Here is a 20,109-nt window from a genome sequence, read left to right as displayed (position 1 = left end):
ATTCACCCCCCACTGGCCGCTGCGGCCAGCGCACTGCTGCTGGCACACCGTGCTGATCCAAAGCCAGGAGCCAGGTGCTTCTCCTGGTCTCCCATGGGGGTGCAGGGCCCAAGGACTTGGACCATCCTCCACTGCACTCCCAGGCCACAGCAGAAAGCTGGCCTGGAAGAGGAGCAACCAGGACAGAATCTGGCGCCCTGACCAGGAATAGAATCCGGTGTGCCGGCGGCACAGGTGGAGGATTAGCCTATTGAGCCATGGTGCCGGCCAAGACTGACATCCTTAAGAAGTCTTGGAGAGTCTGCCTGATTTGGCCCTATCTACCTCTCTACCTCTCTTCCTCCTGGCCACTCTAGTCTAGGTTTCCCCTGTGCTACTCACTATCCGTTCCCCCTGCACAACCCACACCCACCCTCCTGGCTGGTTACCTATTGCCACCCATCCTTCCCAGCTTATGGCACAAGCATTTCCCTTATTTCTTAAAAGGAGAGGTGGCAACCAACATATCAAACCAAGGTTGTTGGCCCATGCTTGTTTAAGATGAGGTTCTATCTGATGCCAGAAGACTCCATTGTAGCTGATGTTAAAAAGCAGTTTTTCTTTAGCCACTACAAATAACTGTTATGATTTTTACTATTTTTCTCATTGATGCAACACATGTTAGGTTTTCTCACATGCAGGTGAGATGAGCAGGAACTGGTATTTGAGGCCAAGCACCACCCTGGGTATGGAAGGGGCTACCAGTGGGTTGCTGGAGGGAGATTCCTGTGCAGTGAGGTTTTGGTGCCTGGAAGATACGTATAAATGCTGAGTCGTTCACCAGCTGGATGCTGGCCAGAAGCCACCACTGCGCTTACCACATCAGCTGAAAAACATAAAAATCCATGGGCTGCCTATAGCTGCCTGAGAACCTGGATATTTGGTTCCAGATTGGAAAACCGCCAAAAAAATCTCTGCTGAGCAAGCCGCTGGTGCCACAGCAGGCGGGAAGGGTGGGACTCAAACAAAAGAACTGAGCTGAAAGCATTTTTCTGTTCATGTGGGGAGACCACAGAAGAGGCCAAAACAGTGGCTGCACCTGGGCGGGAAAGGACCCCTAGTGGCCTCTATGCAAACAATGGCCCATGGGCCAACCCTGCCTGTTAACCTATTTTTGTAAATCAAGTTTTATTGGCACACGGCCTCATTCATTCATTTAAGTCGTGTTGATGCCAGCTTTCACACTGCAGTGGCAGAGTAGCTGTGGTGAACTTGGGCCGGCGTCGTGGCTCAATAGGCTAATCCTCCGCCTTGCGGCGCTGGCACACCGGGTTCTAGTCCTGGTCACTCCTCTTCCAGGCCAGCTCTCTGCTGTAGCCCGGGAGTGCAGTGGAGGATGGCCCAAGTTCTTAGGCACTGCACCCCATGGGAGACAGGGAGAAGCACCTGGCTCATGGCTTTGGATCAGTGCGGTGCACCGGCTGCAGTGGCCATTGGAGGGTGAACCAACGGTAAAGGAAGACCTTTCTCTCTGTCTCTCTCTCTCACTGTCCACTCTGCCTGTCAAAAAAAAAAAAAAAGATGTGGTGAACTGATTTTAAAGTCTAAAATGAAATATTTATCCATTGCCCGGTCCTTTCTAGAAAAAGCGCTCATTTATGTTCTAGATAGCCTTTAAACAAATCATTGCCTTTGTAGGTAAAACCAATTGCATAGTCAATCAGCACAGATCTGGAACAGTGTACAGGAGACTGAGAGTGATGCAGCCCACATAAAAATGAAAACCTCTCTGCATATCAAAATCCAACCTAAGTTAAAGACAAATGACAAAATGACAAAAAAAATTACATCTCATAGTGTACTTCCATAAGGCTCATTCTTCTCATATGTTATGAGCTCTTAAAAATCAGTAGAAAGTCCACTGACCCCATAGGAAAGCATAAAAAGATATAATAAGCAGGACATTCACAGCAGACAACAGCCCTTATAAATATGTAAAAATTTGTTCAACCTCATTCATAATCAAAGAAATGTGGGGCCAGTGCTGTGGTGTAGTGGGTAAAGCTGTGGTGCTGACATCCCATATGGATGCTGGGTCAAGTCCCAGGTGCTCCACTTCTAATCCAGCTCCCTGCCAATCTGCCTGGGAAAGCACCAGAAGATGGTCCAAGTGCTTAGGCACCCGTACCCATGTGGAGGACCTGGAAGAAGCTCCTGGCTTCTGGCTTCAGCCTGGCCCAGCTCTGGCCATTGTGGCCATTTGGGGAGTGAATTAGCAGATGGAAGATTTTTCTCCCTCAGTCTCTCTGGAACTCTGCCTTTCAAAAAAAATAATAAATCTTTTTTTAAAAAATGAAAGAAATGTAAAATAAAAACTATCTGAAATATCACTTATCAGCTGTCACATTAGAAGAGCTAAAAGTTCAGTCATATACTATGCCGGTCATATGTTATGTTCATATGGCTTGCACAGCCCTACTGAGGCCATATCTTCAATCTCTTTATGGAGATTACAGATGCACCTGCTCTCTGACCTGACAGTTCTACTTCTATGACTCTGTCATACAGATTTATCTGCATGCTTGTGAACATTGTTGTGACACACCCTGTAAACTAGCAAGTCTATTTATAAGAATCTAATTTACAGATACGCTGGCATATTTGTGAAGTGAGTATGTTCAGAGTTATCCGTTATCCTATCCAGTATCTGTAATAACCTTGTATGTAGTCAGGAGGTGACTCATCAAGCAAATTACAGTACAAACACACAATGATGTACCACCTAGCTTTGCAAAACACACTAAGAAAACCCTTTGAGCACTGAAGTGGAGAGACCGCCAGTACACAGTTAAGTTTAAAAGAAAAGCAGAATGCTGTGTACTGTATGCTACTAGCAGAGAATAAAGGAGATATAAAATCTGTACATAAGTGTTTTTTTGGTCTGTACATAAAGTCTCTGAAAGGATACACAAGAAACTCAGCAACAGGGCCAAGGCAGCTGAGAAAGATAAATGGGAGGCCTTTATTACTTTTGAATTTTTCAATGGTACAAATGCTTCGCCTAGTGAAAACGCATTTGGATGTGTTTGTAATGCCCTGTTCCTTTTCATTTTTGTCAATTTACATATTTTATTTACTCAAAAAGAAGAGAGACAGAGAGAATTTCCATTGCTTGTTCACTCTTCAAATATCCACAACCGTGGGCGCTGGGCGAGGCCAACACCAGAATCCTGGAACTGAATCTGAGCACCCACATGGGTGGCACGGACCCAACTACTTGAGTCAACACTGCTGCCTCCCAGTGTGCACCTTAGCAGGCAGCTGGATCAGGACCCGAACCCAGGCACTCTAAGATGGGGTACGGGCACCCTAAGCAGTGCCTTAACCACCACACCAAATGCCCTCCCTGTAAACTCTGCTTCTTCATCTGAGTTGTGCCTGTGTATTTATTATCCTTTTTTATATATGACATTCTTTATGGAGTAAAAATCAAAATGTTTACCAGTGTCCCTTTCAGACTGACCAGACAGAATAGATGTTGGTACTGATTTGGACCAGGCTGGGTGACCACCAGCTACAAATGAGAGGAAGGACCATACTGAAGAGGAAGGGCTGTGGTTCAGCCATCTGTGTGTTAAGACTGGTTAAGTATTCTAACTACTTCATAATACTAATAAAAAAAAGCTAGAGTGGATTTTAGGGTATCTTCCCACAGGAGGTCAGAAACCTGGGTTAGGCCTAGGGCAACACAGGAATAAATTATGCTAACAGTGGGTGTTTACTGTCAAATAAATGTGAGAAATGCAGACGATCCTTGAATTAGGAGTTTTTGCCTTTTTCTCAGCCAGTTACAGCTGTTCAGATTAGAAAAAAAAAAAAGCCAAAAAAGTGTGCAAGGCCATTGGGTAGGATCTGGCCATGCTCCAGGTACATAACCCACAAGTCACTCGCAGACAACTGGAGACATGATGGAATGCACACAGCGTGAAAAGTAAGATCAGTATTGTTAGGAAGAATGGTGCCAAAGTAGCCAGAGCCGGAACAACTGAAGTTTTCTTTAACCCATAAAACTGGGTCAAAAACTACCTCCTCCTCCTAATTAGAAATTGAAAGATTTCAGCAAGCTTTTTCACCCCAAGATTTTCTCCGATATGACACTGAATGGTTAAACTAGTGTCCTGGTGTCCCAATGAGCATTTTCATTGGTTTCATTCCTGGGGCACCTCCGTCTAAACAGATACTCAGTGTAGCTGCAAGTAGACCATTGGTTTAGCAGCTGGATTATCTGCAGGTAAACTGCTGGTGTAGCAGCCAGTGAACATGACGCTGGTGTCAGCTGGGCAGCAGACCCTGGCTCTCAGCTTTCCTGGCTGGTCTGGAATGTGCTAGAAACCAGGCCGTCCTCATCTGGAAATCGGAGCCTGTAATGACCTGAGAGTCCCGTGAACACACGACTCCCAAATGGAGGAGGTGAGCTGGCTACGTTTCCAGATTAAACGGTGTGCAAGACCTGGAAGGGGATGCATCATGGGAAATCCAGTGATCTCACTGCTCGGCCTGCCATGGTGAAGATTCCAGAGCCCAGGAGTGGGGCTCTCCATCTGTCCTGGAGAGTGTCCTCTACCTCTCCGCTGTGTGTGTTGGGGTTGCTGATTTCTTCTGCATACTTCCGACAGACCAGATTGTTGGATTTACCCAAACAACCCCGTGCCCGATTTCCAGCCATCTGAACCCTCCCTTGGCTGTGCAACATCTGGAGTCCGCGTTGCTGGCCACGGAGCCTCCCCAGCAGCTTCCTTTCTCGCTTCTCATCTGCGTCCTCTGTTTGCTCCTCTCGGTCAGAAAGCCCGAACCTCTGCCTAAATGTGGCCCAACTTTTCCTCCCTGGAGAATCTCTGGATTCGAACACTCCCCAGCTGCTGGCTTAGGTCTGGATGCCCAAGGACAAATTCCACAATCACTGGGGCAGTTATTCACCTGACTGCTGGGTTTTCACGCGTGCCTTATACCATGACCCCCATCGGGTCGCCGGTCAGAATCGGCATGAGCCACACGTGACTTCAGGACTTGGCTGGAACAATCTGAAAGGTGCCTGGCAGCTTCCAACAGGCCAGCCACCAAGGGTCAGCTGTCAGATTTCCCCCTCTGATTTCAGATGTCCTCACTTGGCGGGGAGGGGGGTTTGAGGGGGGGGATTTGGCAGGCCTCACACCTGAACCCACCTAAACTACAACAGCTCAGTGGGTTGCTCACTGTAGGTTTTACCTTGATTTACCTGGTCTCGGGAGAGAAAATGCATTGTTTCACTTTTGTTTTTGTTTGTAAAGATTTATTTATTTATCTGAAAGTCAGAGTAGAGTTACAGACAGAGGGAGCGACAGAGGTAGAGAGATCTTCCATCCCTTGGTTCACTCTGCAGATGGCTGCAATGGCTAGGCCTAGACCAAGTTGAAGCCAGGATCCAGGAGCTTCATCCGGGTTTCCCACGCAGGTGCAGGGACCCAAAGATTTGAGCCATCTTCTACTGCTTTTCCAGGCCATAGTAGAGGGCTGGATCAGAAAAGGAGCAGCCAGGACTCGAACCGGGCCCGTATGGGATGCTGGATCTGCAGGCAGCAGATTTACCCGCTACACCACAGCAACAGCCCCTTAGGTATTATCAAATACGCAAATACACTGTTATTAACTGTAGGAACCACACTAAACAATAGACTACTAATTTGCTTTTAAATGACATCATAATTTTTTTTTTTTTTGGACAGGCAGAGTGGACAGTGAGAAAGAGACAGAGAGAAAGGTCTTCCTTTTCCATTGGTTCTCCCCGCAATGGCCGCTGCGGCCGGCGCACTGCGCTTATCTGAAGGCAGGAGCCAGGTGCTTCCTCCTGGTCTCCCATGTGGGTGCAGGGCCCAAGGACCTGGGCCATCCTCCACTGTACTCCTGGGCCACAGCAGAGAGCTGGACTGGAAGAGGAGCAACCAGGACAGCATCTGGCACCCTGACCGGGACTAGAACCCGGTGTGCCGGCGCCACAGGCAGAGGATTAGCCTATTGAGCCACGGCGCCGGCCCCATAAAATAATTTTTTTAACTTACTAGTTTTCTTAAAAAAACTACTAATTCCTATGAGAACGGTAACTTGAATTTTCCCTTAGAAAAGAAACCTAGCGTTTAGTCTTATCTCTTTCTCCTTTCTTTCTCTTTTCCACCCAATCTTTGAATTGTACTTTGCCTGAATCTCTTTCAAAACAGTTTTATTCATGATCTAACCCTAAGTTCAATTTTGCCAGTAGATCTTAATTTCAATTTATGCTCTGCATCTGCTCATCTCTCCTGTGTCACCTTTTTTCAGTCTTCACAGTTGTGTGCTGCTTTCAGATTCGAGACTTTTGTCAGCAACTTGGCCTGGGAAAGCAGTGGCGGATGGCCCCTGCACCCACGTGGGAGACCCAGAAGAAGCTCCTGGCTTTGGGTTGGCACAGCTCTGGCTGTTGTGGTCATCTGGGGAGGGAACCAGCTGATGGATGACCGACCAATCTCTCTCTCTCTCTCTCTCTCTCTCTCTCTCTCTCTCTCTCTCTCTCTCCTTCTCTGTAACTTTGCTGTCGGGGCTAGTGGCCCTGGCCCGACATGAGATGCAGCAGGCTGAGGCCATCCCTTATCTAATCCTGTTTCCTGTGCTTGGTGTTCTGAAGGCACAAGACTTTTCGTCCCACATTCCTGCAGGCAGGATGTGACTTCTGATGAAGGTGTATGATGTTCTTTGCTCTATCAGCACAGCTTGTACCCTGATCTTTGCTACCTTGTAAACTTGTTTCGTTCCTGTGCTATGCATGATTGCACACAATGAATGTTATCTGTATGGGGCCTGGGGTATATATCCTTGTGTTTCTTGGTGCTTACGGCTGGAGGCTGAAGAGTTTCCCCAGGGACACGGCCTCCAGTCCCTCATCACCGGGCCTCCTACTTTGGCCTGGAACGCGACGAGGCAATAAACGTGGTGATGAATTGACTGAGTGCTGCGTCTCTGTGTGGTTTGCCGGGTGGCCTCCGACACTCTGCCTTTCAAATGAATCGATCAGTGCTTAGGCATTTCAATAAATGTCAATCTTAGATGCAGAGCAAGTACTACCAAGCTCAGCTCGTCAGCCCTTCTGTCAGGTATCATTGTGAGTGCATGCATGTTTAGTTAAAGAAACAACACGCTTTCCATGTTGAATAGGAAAACTTCACAGCAACTGTGCTTGCTGTGCGCATGTTGAGATACATGGTTTTCAAGTGAAAGTGAGCCTTGGCCAGACACTAAGTAAGCAATGACTGCTCTTAGTCTGTAGACTTTCTTCCCAAGTCCATCCAGGTTGTTTGAGGGGAAAGGTCTAAAGTCGTTGTTATCTCTCCTTTTCTTCTTGATAATCTACAGATACCATCAAGTTCAAGTTTCCTACAGTTGAAGGAAGAATTTTCAACCATAGAAAGGGAGGGGAAGATTAGAAGTTACACCTAATGATGTTGGAGTTGATTTGGCGTTGGGGGTATCCATATGTAATCACTTTGAGTGTGTGTGTGTATGTGTGTGTATATGTGGTATGTGGGCACTTGAATGTGCACATGGGTTCATGTGTGCCCATTCTGTCCTCTCTCAGCCCCTAGAAGCAAATCAGCAGAGAACTGGATCAGACATGGAACAACTAGAACTCAAACTGGAGGTCATGTGAGCTGCCAGTGTCACAGGCAGCAGTTTAATTTGTTGTGCCACAACACCTCCAGCCCCTTTATTCTCTTTAAATAGTTTAAATTTTTATTTATTTATTCTAATTGTATTTGAAAGGCAGACATACCAACAGAGAGATATCTTCCAGCTACTAGTTCACTCTCCAAATGTCCACAACACATAGGGCTGGGCCAGGTTGAAGCCAGGAGCCCAGAACTCAATCCAGGTCTTCCCCATAGGTGACAGGCTTCCAAGTACTTGAACCGTCATCTGCTATCTCCCATGGTATGCATTAACAGGAAACTGGATCAGAAGCAGAGGAGCTAGTACTTGAACCAGGCACCTTGATAGGGGATGCGTGTGTACCAAGTGGCAACTTAACGACTGTGCCAAACACCTGCCCTGAAGAAATTGTTTGACACATGTTTATACATGTGTTTGAAGTACAGTACCACAGCTCAGTGTACAATGATCAAATCACAACAATCAGGATCTCTACCTCCCCCTTTGTCATTTTTAGTGTTGGAAGCTTTTGGACTCTTCTAGTTAGTTTGAAATATGGCACACATTATTGTAGGCTTTGGTTACCCTACGGTGCTAATGAACACCAGAACCGGTTCCTCCTTTCTAACTGTTGCTGATTACCTACTATTCTTAACTGCCTACATGGAAACAAATACAAATGTTCTTCAATGGTTTGTGATACATTCATACAACATCACATTGCTCAGACAGGACTAGAACCCAGCACCCACATGGGATGCCGGCGCCACAGGTGGAGGATTAACCAAGTGAGCCAAGGTGCCGGCCCCTATTTATTTATTTTAAAAGTCAGAGTTACAGAGAGGGAGAGAGATCGATCTTCCATCTGCTGGTACTCTCTCTAGATGGCACAATGGCCGGAGTTGAGCCAGGCCAAAGTCAGGAGCCAGGAGCTTCATGCAAGACTCCCACGTGGATGCAGGGGCCCAAGCACTGGAGCCACCATCCACTGCTTTTCCCAGGCCATTAGCAGGGAGCTGGATGGGAAGTGGAGTATCTGGGACACAAACTGGCAGCCACATGGGATGCCGGCATTGCCAGGGGCAGCTTTATCAGCTACACCACAATGCCGGCCCCTGTGGCCCTAACTGTCAGGTTACCTTCACACAGTTAGAGTGTCTCATAGCTACACTGCAGACAATACATTTAGTCATTAGAAATCCCCTCTGTTTTTTGAAGCCTTAATCCCATCTTTTGATACTTCACTTACAGTTTGTATATAATACTCTCAAACATTGTTCCCCAGTTAGTCAAGGTAAGCAGTCTAACTTTGTTTATAATATTCCAAGCCTCTTGAAGGGGCTGCATATATTTTCCAGTTCTATGATGCTCTCACAGCTATAAGATCCACATACAACAGGTATGACATTAGTGACATTTCTGACATTAGTGGCTTATGCATACGTAGGTTGGAATGGATGCAGTAACAAAAACTGGAGTCAAAGTTTTTGGCTTTTTGAAATTAGGCAGCAACAACAAAAATTAAACAAATAAAACCCCATACAGCAAGCCCTAACAATCACTCTCCTTTCCAGAACCTGTGTATCTTTTTGTCTATCAGGTCAGTCTATGAGAATTTAATACAAGCAAAGGGCCCTGGCCTAGTCTCACATCCAAAATTTCAAAGTCTTCTTGTTAGCATGCCTCTCCAACTCTTTTAAGCAGTCAGTCCTTTCCAACACCTTCTTCCATGTATTCTACCATTCCAATGCCTGCAACGTGCTAAGTCCAGTGGGATCCAAAGGAGTGTAAGATGTGGTTCCTACCCTGAGAAACTCAGTGTGGAGCAGACATCCACAGGGCTAAGGCGTCTGGGCTCCCATTAATCCTTTCTCCCTCCTTATTTTCCAGCTGAAATGCCAGCCAAGAAAGCACTCTTACTTTTGACATTCGCTGTAAGTACAAACTGCACCGAGCTCATCGCCCAAACTCATCAACTCGGTTCTTCCTCCCTCAGGCACATTAACTCTGCTTTCCAACCTGCCTCCTGTGTGGAAGGCGAATTTCATCAAAGCTCATCCCATAACAATGATTGGAAAAGGACTGGAAGAGTTCAGTGAGTACAGATTGCTGAGCAAATAAAAGAAAGAGTGATGCTCCCTCTCCCCCAGAAGCAGCAAGTCAGTCTTTCCAAGAATTTCCAAGCATTCAAATCACATCAACCACGTGTAGTGAGTACCTGAGAGCATTTTATGTTTACTCATTTCGTTTGATAAAATCGACTTAGCAAAAAGTTATTTGGTCCAAAGAAAGTTAGCTGAAATGATGATTTGATTGGAAATGAACATCCCCAGAAACATTTTTCGACATAAGGGGGTTTCTCCTCAACTTTTTTTGTTCTGTGTAGCTCATTTTCATCCACTTATTCCTACTTTGTGCTGCTCAGAACTTCAAACCTATGGAGACACTCTAAATATCCAACACTTGTGAGATCACTGAAATCTAGCCACAGTTCCAATAATAAAGAATCACAATGATTACAGAATGTATATAGGATGTGCACAAATGTTACAGGTAGTGGCTTACAGAACACTGTCTTGTTCAATTTGCAAAATGTATAAACTTATGAAAATGTTACCAGAGAGGTAATTAGAAAAGTCTCTAAAATTTTAGAGCTTTATGGTTATTTCTTTGTAGTCTTACTTACTTTTTTTTATAAAAAAAATTGAAATTTTGACAGAAAACCAAGAAAAGCCAAAAACTTCATATATACACACACAGAACCAATACATAATATCTTGCTATTCTGTGACAAATACTTCTAGATCTTCTAATAAAAAGCAGGTCAGGGGTGAGTGCTGGTGTCGAGGTTATGACACCACTTGGGATGTCCACACCAGATACTGCAGTGCCTGGGCTTGAGGCCTGGCTCTACTCCCGATTGTACCTTCCTACAAGTGTGTACCCTAGAGGCAGCAGGTGACAGCTCAAGGACCTGGGTTGCTGCAACTATGTGGGACAACTGGATTGAGTTCTTGGCATCCAGCTTCAGCCTGGCCCAGTCCTGGATGTTGTAGGCATTTGGGGAATGAATCAGCAGATGGTAGATTTCTCTCTCTCTCTCTCTCTCTCTCTCTCTCAAATAAACACAAAATTTAAAGACACTGAATCATACAATGCATACTATTTGAAAGCAACTCCCTTTTTTTAATGCAGTCTTCAATGTTGAACATTTAGGTTTATTTCTACAAATCTCCTATTTTGTACATTTAGAGTTCTACCACTTTGTTGCTATCAGAGCAACACAATAGTAGTAATAACTACATACGATGGATTTGAAACAAAAACCAAAGCCTCTCAGAGTTCTGAAAAACAGTTTCAAAAAAAAAATGATTGTGAAAACATTCCCAAGTACGCTAGTACCCTATGCAACAAAACCAAACCCAAACAAAGGATCATGATATTCATTTTCAGACAAATTATGGTCTTCTCTAGGAGTTTTGACCAAATCACCTGCAGATTTATCCTTAAGAACTGAATGCTTTTCAATGTTACTACTGTTTCAGTTTCCAACCTTTTATTGCAAATGTACAGAAACACAATTGATTTTTGTGTATTGATGCCTTGCATCCTGCAACTAACTCATACACATATAGACAAGTGATGTTCAAATGGTGTAAAAACAAGTCATATGGACAATCTCTTAAAAACAAATATGGGGCATAGTGGGAAAGCCGCTGCCTGCCATATAAGCATCCCACATGGGCGCTGGTTGAGTCCCTGCTGCTCTAATTCCAATCCAACTCCCTGCTAAAGCACCTGGAAAAGCAATGGAAAACAGCCCAAGTACTTAGGCCCTTGCACCCACATGTGAGACCTGGATGAAGCTCCCGGCTCCTCGGTAGAGCCTGAACGAGTTCTGGTTGTTGGCAGTCATTTGGGGAGTGAACCACCATGTCCCTTTTGGAAGGAGGAAAATTAAAAAGACTCACCAAGTGTTGCTGAGGCTATAGAGGACCTGGAACTCTCCACCGCCGCTGGCAGAAACGTAAAATACCACAACCACTTTGGAAAAGGGCTTAGCAGTGAAGGACCCCAAATCTGGGAATCCAACGCGCTCGGGTGGTCGCCCAAAGACCCAAAACTCCAGCCCAGTAGATGCAAAAGCAAGAGGATATTTATTAATACGTTTGCGCAAACGGGCTCCCCAGCACCTCAGGCAGTCCAGAGAGCGAGAGAGCCCCGAGCAGGGGTTACAGCAGTTTTTAAAGACAATAGCCACCTGATTAACATATGTATGCGGGGCGTTTGGTGATTGGGCAAACTCTTGTTGCGATTTTAGTGAGGGAAGGGGTAAATTTATACAATGGTCACAGAACCTTATTGCAACTCTTTTCCGGACTCCTGCAAGTGTTATCGCGTGAGACAGTTACACAGAGCAGTTTCACAAGGCAGTTTCCCAAGGTTATTCTGTAGGCAGGTGGAGACACAGTTATCTTAAGGAATGGCTACTGTCAGCAGCCAAACTTTTTAACCCTTGCTAAAATTATTTTAATATTTACTTTTAGCAGGGGTCTTACATTCCCTCCTCTTCTTTTTGTACTGATTTTAATCTTAAAATTTTACGGGGCTTTTTTTAGTTTAGCCATAGAGTCCCTGATGACCCCTGAATGATCAGTGTAGAAGTAGCACTTTTTTTAGGGCAGCACATAAACCCTTTTTTTAAAAAAAAAAACAATAAGTCCATTTTCCTTCTGTTCTGCAACACTACTTTTGAAAGTGAGGTTAAAGACTGTTCTAGCTTACCGATGGTCTGCTCTAGGTCCAGTATATCATCTTCTACTGCCCTATGGAGGGCCTGATATTTCTGGCGTTGATTTTTTTTTTTTTTTGCAAGAGCGGCGGTGCTGTTTCCACACCTGCCGCAACCCCCTTTTTATTTAATTGAGAATGGCCTCTGTCTTAGGTTGCCCTCAGTCATTCCTGTCCTTACCCGTCATCGGTAACTCTGGCAGCTTGGCTTAGAGCCCTGTCTTAGGTTGGTACAGGATGCTGAGTGTCTTACCCGTCTTTGAGTACCATTCCAGCCTGACATTAGGTGAGAGATGAAACATACAGCCAAATATCAATTATTTTTGATTACAAAGGAGGTTTGGTAGCAAACTTGAACCAATTCTTCGGCTACATTGGACAGTCCAGTAGCAGTAAGATTGTTTTGGTCACTAAACATGCAAGCCTTCGCAGTCCACAGTTATTTCCAAAGGCCAGTCCAGGAACACTTACTACTGATACAGCCATGGCAAGGGCAGTGTCCTCTCCTATCAGGATGATGTTGCCATTACAGTCTTCAGGTGAAGCATGCCGCCGACGCGCTCTATCCACCGCTGTAAATACAGATGTCAGCATCAGTGCCACATGGCCCAGGGAGCAATTGCGGAAGTTATCAGAGGCTAATGATGTAAAGGCATATTGGCTGCATAGAAAAACCCATCCCTTAGGAGCCCGCGTCCCATTTCAGTACCGGATCAGGTCCATTTCATTGATTGGTGATAGGATCCCTCCATTTCACCATTGCTCTTTTTACAGCTATTTTTAAACAGTTAGAATTTAACAGAGACATCAAGACTTGAACATAATAGATTACTTTAACTCATTGCTTTAACAGAGGATCAGATTTTGATTTTATGTCAAAGAAAATAGACTAATAGTTTTATAACTGAAAATGTCTTCTTTCCATAATATTTTGTAACTTTTTTACACCTTCTGTAACTTACTCGAACCTTTTGTAACTTACTCAAACCTTCTGTAATTTACAGTCATTTTTCAGGTTTTACCTGATTTCTTAACATGCCAAATTAGATAATTTTTTAGTGATTATGGGAATTATTACTTTAGCATTAACATAATTTTTTTATTACCACCTAGGGGTTTGACTCCAAAGGGCAGCATTTTTAATTTATATTTATTTTGTACTGCTTTTTTTAAATTGCTTACACAGGCATCAGTATGCAGATAACAAAATCCATCCTCACCTCCCCAAAGCCTATAGTTTATTTCCCTTTTTTACTGGCACCGATTGCAAACCTCAATAACTTGTGGAGGCTGTGCACTCCATAACTTGTCATTTTAATTTTTACTCAATCCTGAGCAGAGAGCCCATTTTTTTTGCCAAAGAGGCCAACTGAGGGTCTTTCCAGCCAGGAACATCACAGGCTACATATGCAACTTCAGTTTTCTTTTTAAAGAAAGGCATTGCTTTGTATACTTGCAGATCCTGCCAACTTTGCCAATTTGTGACAGCAAATTATTTTTCTGCTGTCTGCTGTGCACAGACTTAGTTACTTTTAGTTTAATCTGTAAGAAATACGCTGCAAGCCTCGTAGTGAACACTAAAATTATTTAGAGGAAAGACAGTAAAGGAGCATAGATTAACAGAATGTTGCAATAAACATGGCTCCATTGCTATAATGATATTATAGCAAGAGAGTCCACTGATTCCTGTAGGGAGGGCCTGAGGCTGGCCCCACTTCCAGTTTTCCCGAACTCTGTTTTTTAGTGAATTACCTTTTTTTTTTTTTATCAGTTTTGGGGTGACATTAATTGGCCTAATGCCTTTCCCTTTAGCACCGGGGGAAAATCCCAGGAGGAGCCTTATTTTGATTTTTGACTTTTGGACAATTTTTGTACATGTCCCTGTAGAGCGGCAGGTCCTGAATGTCCTGTTTTTAAGTGAATCCATTTTGTTAATCCCTTATCAAAGGGACTGTTACAGAACACCTCAGCCACAGTAGCCAATCGATCCATGTTTACATTGTACTTATGTTTAGCAAAATTTATAGTACTGTGGGCATCACTAGGCAATCTTCACAAAGCACCGGAAAAGGATTCATACTGAGAATCAGACATTATCAGTAATCATTACAGGCATGTTTAACATTCAGCTTGACTGTGTGTTCCCCTGGGATGAAACAGCAGCAGCAGAGGCTTGCTCCGGTTCCCTCTTAAAGCCCCCAAGGACACGGGTGGCTCATTGCTGAGATTTTAGGCAAGCAGTGCGTCCGGTCCCGGATCTTGGCCAGAGAGCCGAGACACGAAGCATGCCCACCTGTTTATCAGAAACATTCCTTTATCCTCCTCCCGGGGAACTGGCCAGGCTCCCAAGGAGCAGGAGAAGGTCATTCGGCAACAAAATTACTTGTCTACCAGAGCTGAACCTAGATACAAGCCTCTCCATCCCCAAAATCTGTCCTTACATTTGGCCCTAGGGTTGCATTGAGAGGTAGACATAATTAACACATTATAAGAATACAATACAAATTTTTTATACAAGTATACATTTAGCAAACACAATAATATTTAAGGCATTTTAAGGATAAATTGAAACATATCTGAGGGGGAATTAGCTTCTTGGGCACCCATGTCAGGGACATAAAAAAACAGTACCATTTCAATACAACAACTCAAGCTGCTGCAGACAGCCTAAGAACTGGCTAGACAATCCCATGGCATGGAGATCTGAGGCATTGTTACTTGTTAAACAGACATGTTGAGGCACACACAGTCCAATTAACAAATGCGCTAACATTTTGCATTACTCTGAAATTAGTGATTCGTGTTTCATTAAATATTTGTAACATCTCTTTTTGATAAGACAACAAACTTTTTAGCGGATGGAACACGGTGGGTAACCATTTAGCCATAATGATAGTAGCCTCTTACTATCTGTAATTTGTTACATTCTTGTAGGTTTGTGCAATCTTAACTGTTTGCAGCATATTTTGATTTACAATTTTTTGTAAAGCAAACCAAGCATAATCTGTTCAAGCATTCCTGTTAATAATAGGGTAGAGTTAACACATAATACAAAAATAGAATGGGTAGTCCGGACACTTTGTTACCATAATTTCTCATTTTACATAGTAATATTAATTTTACAACAGGTAACATTTACTTTAAGTAAAATATTTAAATACAGGGTGAGGGCTGTCCAGTGTACACTGATTTATATTTTTTACTCCCAGTGTTTTTTATTTACAACACCCTCTTCAGCAAACCAAGGACAAATTTTTTTAACAACGCTGGTAAATTGCTCTACGGTTTGTGTCTTTAACCCTATCCTCTACATCTGCAATAAAGTTTTTTCAGCCTTTATCATGGCTTGTTTTGTTTTTTTAAATGCACATTTAAATCTTTTTTGAGTACATTTTAATGTTGCTCATCCACGACTCCTTCTGCGAACCAAGGACTGACTATTCCTATGGCATCAATGAACTGTTCTATTGGTCACATTTTTTAACCCTATTTCCTGCATCTGTAATAGAGTCTTTATAGCCTTTATTAGGGGAGGGTCTTGGGTCAGGTCTTCCCACACGGTAATATAGGGAACCTGGTCAGGGTGTCCGTGGGGTCCTGGTTGAAAGACTCATGCCTTGACCTGTGGGATAATATCAGCATTAAAGTTCCTGTCCCTCGGCCAGGCCAGCCGACCTCAAAGGTTGAACATTCCGAGGAACAGAAAGTCACCCACTTTTTACTTTTGACGTCGATCGACTGATTGTGCATGCAGTTTTGAACTTCTTTTTAGTGGCCTAAAGTAAGGCTTAAAGGGTGGTTAGTTGTTACCCCATGGGTACGGAGAGAGTAAAACGAACGAGGAGGGGAACAAGAAAACAGACAGACGCATACAACACACAAGACGAGCCGCGGCACCAAATCGGTAGCAAACCGAAAGTACAAGTTCAAATGGGAGCGGCCGGATGGCCAGGCTCTCCCTGGGAAGGAGAGAGGCACTTTCTCTCTCGTTTCCCCCAAACCACCGCTGGAGCGTCCCCCAGGGTGGGACCAGGGGTCTCAGGGCACGTCTGCCTCCCCCACTGGTCCGATACAAATTCAAGTCCCGTACGGGCACCAAGTGCAGACTTAAACACTGACCAGACGACGAGAAGGACGCAACCAATAAAACAAGTAGCTTACCTCCAACTGGTCACAGAATTGGGTCTGGGGGCGTCCAAATCCCGGATGAGCCCCCAATGAAGGACCCCAAATCTGGGAATCCAACGCGCTCGGGTGGTCGCCCAAAGACCCAAAACTCCAGCCCAGTAGATGCAAAAGCAAGAGGATATTTATTAATACGTTTGCGCAAACGGGCTCCCCAGCACCTCAGGCAGTCCAGAGAGCGAGAGAGCCCCGAGCAGGGGTTACAGCAGTTTTTAAAGACAATAGCCACCTGATTAACATATGTATGCGGGGCGTTTGGTGATTGGGCAAACTCTTGTTGCGATTTTAGTGAGGGAAGGGGTAAATTTATACAATGGTCACAGAACTTTATTGCAACTCTTTTCCGGACTCCTGCAAGTGTTATCGCGTGAGACAGTTACACAGAGCAGTTTCACAAGGCAGTTTCCCAAGGTTATTCTGTAGGCAGGTGGAGACACAGTTATCTTAAGGAATGGCTACTGTCAGCAGCCAAACTTTTTAACCCTTGCTAAAATTATTTTAATATTTACTTTTAGCAGGGGTCTTACAGCAGTTTCTTAAAAGGTTAAACACATACCTAACCATATGATCCAACAACTTCTCTCCTAGCTGTTTTCTACCCAAGAGAAAGGAAAACAGATGCACACATAAAAACCTATATGCATGTGACTGCCCATAATAGCCCCAAAGTGGAAACAACCCAAGTGTCTATTAACCAGTATAGGGGTAAATGGTGGGCTAGCCATGCAATAGAATATTACTCAGGGCCAGCACTGTGGCGCAACGGGTTGAAGCCCCAGCCTGCAGCGCCGGCATCCCATATCCCCTATGGGCACCAGTTCAGGTCCTGGCATCTCCACTTTCGATCCAGCTCCATGCTGATGTGCTTGGGAAGGCAGCAGAGGATGGCCAAAGTGCTTGGGCTCCTGCACCCAGGTGAGAGACCCAGAAGAAGCTCCTGGCTCCTGACTTCGGATCGGCACAGCTCCAGCCATTGCGGCCATTTGGGGAGTGAACCAGCAGATGGAAGACACCTCTCTCTGTCTCTCCCTCTCCCTGTCTGTAACTCTGCATCTCAAACAAATAAATACAATCTTTATTTTTGAAAAATAGAGTACTACTCAGCCTTAGAAATGAACTATTGATGCATTCTCAGAATGGTTACCACAAGGGAGAGAAGCCAAACAAGAAAGAGTCCACACTGTATGAAAATTCTAGGAAGCACAACAAATCAATATTGATAGACAACAGGTAAGTCCTTGCCTGGGGACAGGGTGGGGTGGGAGGTGGGGATTATGCAAAGCAGGAGGAAACTTTTGGTCATAAAGAACACATTTGCTCTCTTGATTGCAGTGACAACAGATCTCAACACAGCTGCAAGGCTTTTGCAAGGTCAAAGAGCAAGGCTGTATGTGGTTGATTATCTACAGAGGTCTTTCTGCAGTGTCTCTGGATTACTTTAAGTTTTGCTGGGTTCTGACCACAGTTGCATTTCACTTTCACATTCTGTTAAAAGTTGCCCTGCCCTAGGCTGTTCCTTGCAAGGGAGACACTGGCTGGCCAGCTGGGAGGAAATGACCAGATCACCAAGGAAACTCAGCTTTGGCTGGGCGGGGGGGGGGTGGGGTGGGGTGGGGGGGGTGGGGGGGGTGGGGGGGTGGGGGGGGCACCAAGAGCATCACAGTCCTATACACATGAAACTTCATGTGCACTCCAGTGCTAAGGCATCACACCAAGCCAGGCAGCAGCAAGTGGGGGGGTGGGACAGCTCTGGCCAGACTGGCTAACCGTATTTGCAACTTGCTTAAAACAAATACACACAAATCATGGAGTTACCAACTGTCATGGTTGGTCTTCAATGGGTCCGTGATCCCAAAATCACATGCACATTTTTTAAGTTAGCATGCATTCCTGTATTTTTCTGGGGAAAGAGTTCATAGCTTTCATCAGACCCCGAGGGAGCTCCGGCAAGGATCCAGGAATCCAGTTGCATGAATCTTTCGTCCTGCCCCAACTAGCTGCACTCGCCCCCCGTAAAAAAATTTTTTTCCAAGGCACTCACTCATTGTTCCTGCTGAGATTAGGTCTACCTGCCAAGGCTTTGGTTACTCCAAGCAATCACCAGCTTCCTTTCGTCCCCACTTCTCTGCGAGTGCAGCCTCCAGGCTGTGGCCACCGTCCCTGCGCTGCCTCCCGCCTTCCTGCTTTGCTCACTCAAGAACTGGGAGTTACTCCTGGGTCTCCGGGTGTGCCACTTGTTCGACACGTTTCTTCCTCCCAAAGGATGCAGTCCTACCTGTCCTTCCAGCTGCCCACCCATATCACTTATCTGTGCCTGACAGACTACAGAAGTTATTTTCCCTGGGCCCTTTCGGGGAACCGCGTGCCGTGCAACTCCCACCCAGCTGTCCAGGTGGGATGGGCGCCGCGCACTCAAGCGCCTCTCCATGGGCCGCCCCCTTGGCCATACAAAACCGGTTTCTTCCTTTGACCTTGGAACCCAAGCCGGACCTCTCAGCTCGGTTCGCTGGGCGACCTAGGAGCCGCGAGAGCCGGGAGCAGTCGGGGGGGGGGGGGGGCGCGCTTAGCGGCCCCTTGGCGCGGCTGGCCTCACCTGTGCCTCCTGCTGGACGCCGCGTCCCTTCCCCGTGTGTGCCGGCGCTCGCCGAGTTCCTCCCGGGTCTCCCTCCGGGTCTGACCCAGGGCCGTGGGACCCCGGGTGCGGTCCGGGTCTGTGCCGGGGCCCCCTCCCGCGGCTCCGCCCTGGCGCACTGTTCCTTACCCAGTGTCACCGCTGGCGGCAGCAGCAGCGCCAGGAAGGCGTGGGCCGGGAAGGCGCGCAGCCGTCTCCGGGCCATGGCAGCAGGCTCGGCAGTGCCCCTCCGGGACTACAAGGGCCGGCGGCGCGTGCGATGCCAAGGCCCGAGCGAGGTGGAGAGCGCAACTCCGGGACCGGCCGCCCGGCCAGATGCATTCGCTTTCGCTTTTGCTTTGGCCCCCGGAGGGCCGAGGAGAGGTGCGAAAGAGTGACGGATCCGTGACTCAGCATCCCCACCCCTGCCCTGGAAGAAGCCCTGGCAGCCTGCCGTGACCCTCGCCGCCGCCACCCCTGTGCCCGGAGCGCCGCCGGCCCTGCGCAGCGGGAGCCCGCAGACCTCACCTGCACGAGCCTGGGCTCCTGCTCTCCGGGAGGCTGCCGGTCCCTGGAATCCCGTAGGTCAATTCGCTCTTTTGTGCCCACTGCAACAGGCACGGGCAACTTCGTGGGCGAGCAAACTCTCCAGGACACGCCCTGCGGGGCGTCCACGCCTTTGTCCGGCCCCACTGGCTGGTCACCTCCACTTGGCCAACTCTGCTCCAGGAGCTTCTGTGGCTCTGAGCTCCGCAGCCCTCGCTCGCTGTTAGTGGGTGACAGCGGAGGTGGGAGCCCCATCGCGCTCAGCGTCGCCACCTGCCCCTTGA

The 20,109-nt window shown here is 46.3% G+C and overlaps 1 protein-coding gene across 4 annotated transcripts in view; it reads right to left on the bottom strand.

The window, feature by feature from the left end:
• Positions 1-19,606, bottom strand: part of LOC133773575 (interleukin-15 receptor subunit alpha-like) — a 41,516-nt gene extending 21,910 nt beyond the window's left edge. The window contains exon 1 of one of the 4 annotated variants that reach the window (XM_062210988.1): positions 19,430-19,606. In XM_062210988.1, the coding sequence (XP_062066972.1) occupies positions 19,430-19,505 (76 nt within the window). In that variant the 5' untranslated portion in view covers positions 19,506-19,606. The remainder of the gene's footprint in view (positions 1-19,429) is intronic. The other 3 variants (XM_062210989.1, XM_062210986.1, XM_062210987.1) reach the window with 3 other exon arrangements.
• Between the last annotated feature and the right edge of the window lie 503 nt (positions 19,607-20,109).

The sequence above is a fragment of the Lepus europaeus genome, chromosome 14 (genome assembly GCF_033115175.1).
Source record: "Lepus europaeus isolate LE1 chromosome 14, mLepTim1.pri, whole genome shotgun sequence".
Classification (NCBI taxonomy): Eukaryota; Metazoa; Chordata; class Mammalia; order Lagomorpha; family Leporidae; genus Lepus; species Lepus europaeus.
This window is presented reverse-complemented; position numbering and strand designations above follow the sequence as displayed.